Source organism: Arachis ipaensis, chromosome B07, assembly GCF_000816755.2.
Source record: "Arachis ipaensis cultivar K30076 chromosome B07, Araip1.1, whole genome shotgun sequence".
Lineage (NCBI taxonomy): Eukaryota > Viridiplantae > Streptophyta > Magnoliopsida > Fabales > Fabaceae > Arachis > Arachis ipaensis.
Genome location: NC_029791.2, coordinates 10,581,779 through 10,592,732, shown reverse-complemented (window position 1 = coordinate 10,592,732; position 10,954 = coordinate 10,581,779). Strand labels below are relative to the sequence as shown.

The 10,954-nt window shown below is 32.3% G+C and overlaps 1 protein-coding gene across 1 annotated transcript; it reads right to left on the bottom strand.

Moving 5' to 3' along the window:
- Positions 8,169-10,204, bottom strand: LOC107609517 (the record flags this gene model as incomplete). Its single annotated transcript, XM_016311510.2, is given in 2 exon segments — positions 8,169-8,481; positions 9,072-10,204. Coding segments are annotated over 2 exon segments (1,383 nt in total). The 3' UTR covers positions 8,169-8,231.

The window sequence follows — 10,954 nt, the reverse complement described above, 5'->3', positions numbered from 1 at the left end:
CGTTAGTTGTGTTGGGTGTATATTGTCCATTCAGTTGGGTGTATCTTGTGCATTTATTCGGGTGTATTACTGATTTGTTTTTTATTTAAGGGATATGTATTTTCAAGATTGATAACATATGCCGGCGGGAAACCTCTGCAGAAAGGGGAGAACGAGAAAAAAATTAAATCATCATATGTTAAAATATCAGGCCAAAAAATAAGGTATAAATTTGTGAGTCTGAACATTAAACTTTCATCATTATTTAAGGTTTTTTTATTAAAATAAATAAAAAAAATTATTTCCCTAAATACACATGAATCAAAACCTTTTTTAAAATGTGCAACCCCAAATTATGGAAAGCACCCACGAATTAGAAATAATCTCCATCTCAACGCCGACGCCCACAAAATGGGACATTCTATAGATGGCATCCACAGAATGAGCATGTCAATGGCAGCACATATGAATTGGGCCATGCCAATTCTGACACACACGAAATGGGATTCCTCGTTTTAATTTAATTTAATTAAAATCGATATTTTAAATAAAAAAATGTTTGTTAAACAATGATCTCGTATTTTAGATGTACTCATCAAACAAAATTAATCCTTAAGGAGCCAAAAATTCTATGACAAAGAAATCATCAATCTTTGACAAACGAACTTTTTAAATTATCAAAATGGTGGTTTAACTAACTTAATTAAACTATAGCATATTCGGTGGATCAAATATTACATAATTTAATTAATTAAGTGTGTGGCTGATTACAATCGTTTAGGCAATTGATTCTTTATTTGCTCTCTTATTAGTTCTATTTGTTAGGCAATTGGTTCTTCTCACGTGGTATCGTTAGAAAATAGTGTTCTTGTATGTGGTGAATAATAATAAAATTATAATTCACAATAATCTTGATAGTAATGCCAAATAAATTGTTGTGTAGTTAGTGTTTGCTATTTTATTGTGTATGATATGGTAGGTGAAAATAAAAAATAAATGTGAAATGTGTATCATTGTATATTTTGTTGTAATTATTTATTTATTTTTTATTCCTATTAAAACTCTCTCTTCTTTTATTGGGGTCAAGAACTTGCTGTAACTAACTATAAAAATAATAGAAAATTATATAAAAATAAAACCACATGTGAAAAAAATAAAATTAAAACAAAGATTTCATACCACACATTGTTACATACAAATTTAATAATAAAAATATAGTGATAAAATGATAAAAAAATATGTGGAAGAAATATCTGCAATAGGTGGTTTAAATGAAATATTGTTTTAAAATGGTGGTAAATGGTCAATATTTTCAGCAGATAATTACGTGAAAATGGTGGTGGAGGTCCATACTTTTAGATTATTACAACTTAGTTGCTGCATTTCGTGTTTGGTACTAATGAATTGGGTCCAATTCACGTCTGATCCTCTTGAGTTTGGAAATGGATCATTTCATTTTTTTTTAACATTTGAGATCACACTCTCACCATTAATTTTATAAATGGGACTAAGAATAAATACGAGAGAGAACAATGAAAAATTAAAGATCACACTTTAAATTCTCAATTGTTTAAAATGAATATTGTTTTACACTTTAATTTACGTCCTGCTTATATAGTATTATTATCCTATTTGTTAGAATGTGAATAACAAACAAAATTAATTCTTAAGGAGCCAAAAATCCTATGACAAAGAAACTATCAATCTTTGACAAACCAACGTTTCAAATTATCAAAATGGTGGTTTAACTAACTTAATTAAACTATAGCATATTCGATGTATCAAAGATTACATAATTTAATTAATTAAGTGCGTGGCTGAGATTACAATCGTTTATGCAATTGATTCTTTATTTGCTCTCTTATTAGTTCCATTTGTTAGGCAATGCCAAATAATAATTGTAATTCACAATAATCTTGATAGCAATGCCAAATAAATTATTGTGTAGTTAGTGTTTACTGTTTTATTGTGTATGATATGGTAGGTGAAAATAAAAAATAAATATGAAATGTGTGTCATTGTATATTTTGTTGCTATTTTTTTATTTATTTTTTATTCCTATTAAAACTTTCTCTTCTTTTATTGGGGTCAAGAACTTACTGTAACTAACTATAAAAATAATAGAAAACTATATAAAAATAAAATTACATGTGAAAAAAATAAAATTAAAATTAAGATTTCATATACCACACAATGTGACATACAAATTTAATAATAAAAATATAGTGATAAAATGATAAAAAAAATATGTGGAAGGAATATCTGCAATAAGTGGTTTAAATGGAATATTGTTTTAAAATGGTGGTGAATGATCCATATTTTCAGAAGATAATTACGTAAAAATGGTGGTGGAGGGTCCACACTTCTAGATTATTACAACTTCGTTACTGCATTTTGTGTTTGGTACTAATGAATTGGGTCCAATTCGCGTCTGACGCCCTTGAGTTTGGAAATAGATCCTCTTAATTTTTTTTAACATTTGAGATCACACTCTCACCATTAGTTTTATAAGTGGGACAAAGAATAAATACGAAAGAGAGCAATGAAGGGTTAAAGATCACACTTTAAACTCTCAATTTTTTTAACAATGGAAAGTATCCATTCCCCTGGAGTTTTTCCTCTGCCTCCATTTTGTGGGTACCACATGTGTGATAGCTGAATTCGCATTCGCCATACCTGAGAAGCCCATTTCGTGGGCGCTATACACAAGATGGATTTCTGCTACCATTTCCTAGGCGTCAGCGTTGAGATGGAGGCTATTTTCAATTCGTGGGTGCTTCCCATGATTTGGTGCTACGCATTTTGGAAAAGGTTTTGATCCATCAGAAAATAATAGTTGTTCGGGGGTTACCTAGAACCAGATGTGGATTGGGCTTGCTTACGAAGACTCAAAGAACCGAGTTTACTATGAGAGAATGAACGATTCTGATTCTCACTTTTTTTGTGTACGACTGTCTGTTCACCTGTTTAGGGGTTACTTTTCTCTTTTCCGACTTCGAGATAGAGGTGTTATCCCACTGTGGGGTAGCTCCTTCCCAGCTTCATCCCAATGTTTGGGGTTTCCTCAAGATTTACCAGCTTGTCAGCCATGCACTTGATTTTTCAATCTCTTTAAAGACCTTTTTCTATATGTTTTATTTAGCCTTTTAGTGCTAAAAATAAGCAACAGTGGGTTTCCTTCCGAGCTATACAAGGCCGGAAAGTTTTTTCCATTTATGATAAGTCTTTCCATGACTTCAAAAATTTATTCTTTAAAGTTTAAGCTGTTAAAGATCATCATCCCTTTTTTCTAAATGAAAATAATGATCCCCGATTTCTTCTATATTGAGTCGAGACTTCCCCCGTAGAGAAATATGGCTTGGTAGATTTGGATGAGGTAGAGGAGGTTATGGTAGAGTTTTTCCGAAAGGCTTGGGGACGGGCTCCAAACCTGGACACCAAGAAATTTCTTCTTGGATCTCTGGGCTATGTCAGGACCGAGCTAGGTAGTTTTTGTGTTTGATTTTGTAGGTGACTTTTCTTACTTCCGACTTGTGCACTATTCATTTTTACTTCCTTTTTTCAGAAAAAATGAAGAGTGGGTCGAGAGCTGATTATCAAAAGGTGCAGGAAGTCAAGAGGAATGCTCGTGCCCGAGCTGCTGCACAAGAGGTCGGAACCTCTGCCACTCCTCCTCGGCTTCAAAGCTTGGGTTTGTGGACTTCCTCCCAGCCAATTTTGGTAAATCCAATTCATACTTCTCCTCTTCCTCCTCTTGTCCCTGTCCCCACAGTCCTTTCTTTCTCGGAACCTGAGAAGAAGAAACCCAAGATCTCGGAAGCTGGTGCTTCTAACATCAGGGACATCAGCTTTGGTGGAGTAAAATTTTTTAGGAAGCACATCCTTCCACATAGCCAAATTGCTATGGATGATGCTGCTATCCGTAACCATCTTCAAATTTTAATCCGAGGAGGAATTCGGACTCCGGGGTTTGTACCTCTCTTATTGATATTATTAGAAAAAAACCCCTTTGAGTGCGACCCAGCACTCTTTGGAAAATCTCCAGGGACGAATTGCTATGTATCAAGAAGATGAGAAGAGGCTGCAGGAGGAGAATGCTAGGCTAAAGGAAGAACTCTTCCAAGCCTAGGAAAGAGAAAAACAGTTAATGGGTTCTTGTGCCATGACTGAAGGTTTGAAGGAGAAGGCTGAGCAGAATTACGTACGTATATTTTCGGCCAATCTTGACTTGAAAAGGGAGGTGGAGTAGCTTCGGGAGGGTTACCAGGACTTGGAGGACTCCATTGTCGAGGGTACTGAAGATGTGTTTAGGGTGTTGAAACAATAAGTCGGAGTTATTGCTCCCGACCTGGACCTATCACATCTTCATCCCGACAAGGTTGTCATTAATGGAGTGATAGTTTTTCCTCCTCATCTTGAGACTGACTCCAAGCTGAAGACTACGGGGCAGCGCATAATCGAATTCCCTCCTCGACAGATCGGTCCAACCGAGGGGTCACAGCCGAGCTCTTCAGCCCCTCCCGATGTGGACCTGACTTCTGGTGCCGAAGAGATTCCTCCTACCCCTCCGACTTCTATAGTTGAACTAGCCTCCTCTCCTGCTGATGACTCCAACCCTTTTATTGGCCCTATGTGATATTTTTATTAAGGCCCAGCTTGTGGGACCTTTTGATGAACAATTTCTTTTATGTTTTGTATATTTTGTGGATGGCTGCTGACATTTGATCCTTTTGAATAGGATCTTTAAACAACAATTTTCATTTTTTGGTCCTTTTTGGATAGGACTTTTAACGAAGTAGTCGCTTGTGATGATGTTTATTATTCTATTTGTTGAAGGATTGTTATTTCATAAAGTCTTCTGTAAAAAACTCTTTACTGTTTTTGAGTTTCGCAAAAGTTTGAAAAACTTTTAAAAAACTTTAAAAAAAATAATAAGTTACCTCATGTGATATGTTTAATAATTATTAGATGAAATGAATTATGTCATCGTAGTAAATATTAACTTTTAATTTAAATTAAATTTTAATAACTAATTAAACTAATTAAATATAGTAAAAAATTTTTGGATAAATTATAAGAGTTACAAAAAAAATTATTTTATAATTTTTAAAATTTTTTTTAAAACTAAGTATATATTAATTAGATCTAACGATGCAAAAAAAATTCGAAAACTAAAAAAACAAATGAAAAAAAAATAAAACATCAAATCACAAATTTAAAATTAAAAAGTAAAAAAGATGTTAATTGAATAAGGGTGAATTTTATAATTGTTAATGGAGTTGATATGATATAAGAATTGTGTGATTTTATAGGGTATAAAATTCAAGTGGTTTTACTACAAAAAAAATTAGTTTAGTTGTCAAAAATCAAATTAAATTAAGAGTTAATATTAATCATCTTGATAATATAATTAATTTCATTTTATAACTATTAGATTTATCATAAAAAATAACATACTTTTTATTTGAGAAAAAGTAGGATAGAATTAACCTTTTGTTTATCTGCTAATATTTTTTGTTTTAGAGTTATATAGTATCTCTTTAAAATATTTTTTAACAATTAAATATTATTGCTTATAGAGACTATTTTAGTTAAAGTTTTTACGCCTTATATTTGTTCACATTGATACAGTATTTGTTTATTTGAAACTGTATTTAAGTCTTTTTAATTTTAGCATAATATCGTAAATGGTATATGTCACAAAAATTTAACAAAATTTTGTATATAATTAAGGGTCTAATAAAACTCTTTTTTTAGTATTGGTGTTTTAAGGGTGAACTTATTTTTCTTAAATGGTGTTACATTTGTGAGCTTATGTTGCTTGCAAACATTTGCGAAGTGAAATTTTGGCTTTTGTGTTGTGTTTTCTTTTTAAATAATTTATTTCAGTAATTATTATAATTATTTTATTTATTAAAATAAAAAATCCGAGAGTAAGCACGTAATAATAAGTAATAACCAAAGTCAGTTATTTCAGTTTGTACAGAACTCAGCAGTTAGTTAGAGATTTGTCACGTGAATTTGTTTGCGAATAAGTAGTTAAGTTTCATTCTATTCATCAGGTAACATTTCACCTCTATATATCATGATTTTCACACAAAGGCCAAGTAGAAAATAATTTTTCTTGTTAACACATAGGAGTGGTAAAACGGATAGAATTTATCATATCGAATTGCTAGAAAAAAGAGTCAGATTAAGATTTTAGATATATCAATTTTTAAAAATTTGTCTAACTCCCACTGCCAAATTTACTGACTTTGGCGGAATAAGATTTTATGATTTGTAATCATCAATTAGTCATTATTAATGTTTTTAATAGTGTAAAATTATATAAAATTACTCACTTTTCTTTTTACTAATTAAATACCGATCAAATTTTAATAAAAATGATGACTCCAGACTTTCTCATAAGAAAAGTTAGGACTTCAGCGCCTCAATTTTTTTAGCGTTTTGTACAGTTTTACACTGGAATTTACGTCCTGCTTATGTAGTATTATTATCCTATTTGTTAGAATGTGAATAACAATTTTTTTTTTCAAGAAAAATTCAAATTTTGATGCATAAAACCAAATTCTAAAAAAAGGTAAAGAAACCTTATTTCTTAGGGCAACTAAAGCAGTGCTACAAATTAATTTGAGTTGGTCGAGTTATTAATTTACTGATTAAGTATGATTATATACACAATAAGACTACATTTTTTATGTATTGTTTTTTGAGGTCTAAACTTTAAAGAGATGCATATTTTATTAACAAAATAGAGACACTTTTCAAGTGTAATACAATAAAAACTGTTCTCTAGTACAATAATATAGGTTGTTAGAAGCTCGTCTTTCAAATCTTCAACACATGTTATCGAATGGAGGAGTGATGGATTTCAATTCTTAAAATGTTAAAGTATATATATATATATAAACTTGTTTGTTTTGTATGTGTTATTAACAAATTTTCTTGTTATGCCCTGTTACTCCATAACTAACACTTGTGTTTGAGCTTGATGATGGATAGAAAATATTTCTTAGCATACTTGTTTCATTAGTAAATAGTAATACAACATAAGAGTGTTTAAATTCAAATCAATTTAAATTAAACCACTTCACTCAATTCAATTCAAATTAAAAATTGATTAAAATTGCATTAATTTAAATTTAATGGACTGAATTTCAAATCTATTTTTCAAAACTGATGTAGTCCAATCCAAACCACAAAGTATAATATAATATTATTATTTTTTATTATATTTAAAATTTTAATTTGTTAGTGTTTTCTTTTTGTTATATATTTAAAAGTTTTATGTATATTAATTTTTTTAATTTATAAAATTCTAAATTCAAGACCAATTCAAACCGCTTGAAATTTAATTGAATTGTCTAAAAAAAATCATCAAATCCAAGTCGCACGCAAGTAAAGTTAATGTTTGAATCGAATGAATTTTTCACACTAATCCAAATCACACCGCAAGTAAAATTAATATTTAAATCGAATAAATTCTTTACACAAAACTAATCCAAACCGCACCACAAACTCTCCTAAATATAACTTGTCTGAAATTATATAAACCTACCAGATACTAACAAAAGATATCTATACAAAATATTTACCACCTTCTTTAATATTTAAATTTTAAAAGCGTATTCTTGTTAAAGACAATACACCCTTATAATTTTCTATCTTAAAAAAGTGAAATTTGCGCCAAAGATTTCTATTTTTAGAAAATAAATAAAAAACACGCCTCCGACGAATTTCTTTTTCCTTTCCTTTCTTTTTTTGAAGAAAAATTGAAATCACCCTACCAAGTTAATTTTGAAAGTGCATGTATGAGCTGAATAAGCCAAGCTTGATTGTGTTCTATAACCTGAGCTGTAACTTGCTCAAGTAAAAATCAAGCCAAATAAGTTGAATAAGCCAAGTTTGACTGTGTTCTGTAACTTTTGCAGCAAATGTTAACAGAATCCCCCACACTAATTAAATCATATCATTTTTTTGCAAACACATTTTCACATGCAAACATAAAATCAAGTAACTATGCCAGAATAAACATCTTCATTTCCAAAATACATAAATAACTAAACAAAATAAAGATTGGACTAATATTCTATTAGTGAATGTCCAAAAATATCAAGGGTGTATACACATCTCAGAAGCAAGTTGGATGTACAAGTTGTGTCTGTATGCTATCATCAAACTGTGTATATTCACACATCACTCATCTAAGATGATGATGATGATGATGATGAATCATATGGTCAACAATGTCATAGTTGCAAATTGTCTATTTCTTCTAGGGGAAAGCTTGTGTTATCTTGTCCACCTGTGTTCCAAAGAAAACTTGCATACTTTGACATATAGTAAGTATTGCCCGGTTCTGCTTCCAATGATTGAAGATATCTGAGTTCTGCTGCCCAAAGATCCTTTCTTACCATCCACAAGAAATCAGCATATCTGCTGAATGCTTCAGCCTCCGGCGACTCTGCTAGCACCGAACGCCGGTAGTACTCTTCACTCCTGCAAATATTCACATCCAATGTATCAAAAAAATGGTGGAAATTAATCAGCAGTTGAATGCTTCCAAAAGGGTAAAAGAAGATGTACTTGAGAAATGCATTAACATGCTTTCACCAAAGATATTTACCATACCCAAGAAGACAAGTTTAGTATTAAAACCAGAAAATGTGTTTGATGCTCCTAAAGTCAGCAAAGAACTGTACTTTGTACCATTTATAATTTGTAACACTAGTCATTATATTCAAGTTTTTCATACATTGAGACTTGGATAAGTAAATTTTTTTCAATGAACTTCTTTGAGTCGCCCATAACAAAACCTAATCAAAATATATAATGATGGAATACAAGACTCTGTGCTCAGATGCAAGCGGTATAAGCACCACCTTTTCTATCTATGTATTCCTTTACTCACAAGTCACACTATAAGCAAACTCTACACGACCCTCTAACCCAAATACTTTCAACTCAAAATCGCTTTATCGAAATTGGGAAAACAAATCAAATGCTAATTACTAATAATGACAGTTCATTTACATAAAAAAATGAGAACATAATATATTATAAAAAAATAAGGTTCTTGAGAAACTCACCTATCAATGTCACGAGCAACAAGGAAAAGGAAGTGTCCATAGTTGGAAAGCAGAAGAGAATTATGTGGTGACAAGCGCAAATGCTTTTGGTAATACAGATCAGTGGTGGCATACTCCTCATATTGATCACTTTCAAGCTCCACAGACATAGGTGACACAAATCTTTTCATTGTTTCATGGTCCAAAACCTCATTATTATCTAGCCCTTTATGCATAATTGAAGCTTCTTCAACCATGGAGTGCCACAACATCTCTTCCTCTGCCAATCCTTTATCCTTGCTATGCTCGTCTTGTTGAGTCTCAACACCAACTTGTTCTGAATGTCTCAATGGTAGCATGTTTGTAACCATGGAAGGAGGAGTTTGTGCCATAGAGAAGACAGAGAAGTTGGCTAATAGGACCATGACATCGACCATTAGAGTTGGGGTCTTGCAGAAAACCTGTTGAAATAGCCACACAAATGAAGTATCCATGTCAACCCTCAACTTGTCCATGACACCTTCAAAGTCCTCAAGGAACATGCTCTCCCTTGTTTGCAAGGCATAGTTTTGAAGCTGGTGGAAGATAAACAACATGGAAGAGAAGGCCTTGTTTACAGAACAATAACTCAAATCACTTGTCTCCTTCAAACTCTTCTGCAATTGAAGCTTCTTCCTGATCATCCTAATGGAAAAGGGAATCCCCACACCCTTCACTCTCCTCTCAAAGCTCAGCCTCAGAATCTCTTCTCTCTCAGGCCAGCTAGGTGGCTCAGGCTGGATTCCCAGAAGAGAAGGTTCCAGAAGATCAGGCTTCATGGAAAAAAAGCTATTCACTTCTCTATTTTTGGAATTGTCTGAAACGACAAAAGCCATTTCCTTTTCATTCTCATCACCATGATCATCATGATTGGCGCCTGCATGGTGAAAAGGGATGCAGCAGACACGATTCTCTCTTTGCACCCTCAAATTCCTGATGCATGGAGATGTGAATCCATGAACCAAACGGCATGGCATGATGGCACTGTTCTTGCTACGAGTGAAACTTGCCAGTGGCAAAGAAGGAACTGAACGTGGTGTCTTCCATGAATGAGATAGAGAACAAGGGGTTCTCAGTTGCCAACAATTTGAATTTGGAGAGACCCTTGAAGCCATTTTCAAAAAATGCCAAGTTCTTCCAGGGAACACAGAAAAAGATGAACCACACTTATAGACACAGTATCAAACACCTAGAGGGCAATCATCATTAACCTCATTAAATATTAATTAAAATCATAATGAAGTTTACTTTTTTCCCCCCTTCTAATCAAGAATCCAATGATCCCAACCAGCTCATGACAACTTTTAGTGAAAAATATAGAAATCGAAATGGGTAAGGAAAAAAAAAAGACCCTTTTTTTTACCAAAAAAAAAGGAAGCAAAGATCAAAACTTCAAAAGGGACGTGAGAAAATCAAAAAAAGGAAACTTGGGATTCGAATAACAGAATTTAAAGGTGAAAAGAACAAAGATATTTTCTTTCTTTTTTTTTAGGAAATTGATGGGAGAGTTCAGAGAGTTGAAGAAGGTGGTTCAGGATGGAAACACGTGGTTTTCTAAGTTAGGAACAAAATCATCAAACAAAGAAGCAGGTTCAGGAGAATTCAAGTGTATTGGTGTTGGGTGTTGAGATCTAAAAATAAATAGGGAACCAGAATTGGAACTGTCAAGAGGTGTAATTTTATTATTTTTAGGTTTTTTTTTTTATTAAATACATTTTTAGGGTTTGAATGTAAGTAGCAGAACTGAAGGAGTGGATAACACGTGGGACCTGATTACCTGAAGGACGTGGCAGTAAGATATAGTTTGAAGATATTTATTTCACTTTTTGAGCATTTTATTATTTTTTTAATAATTTTTATATGTT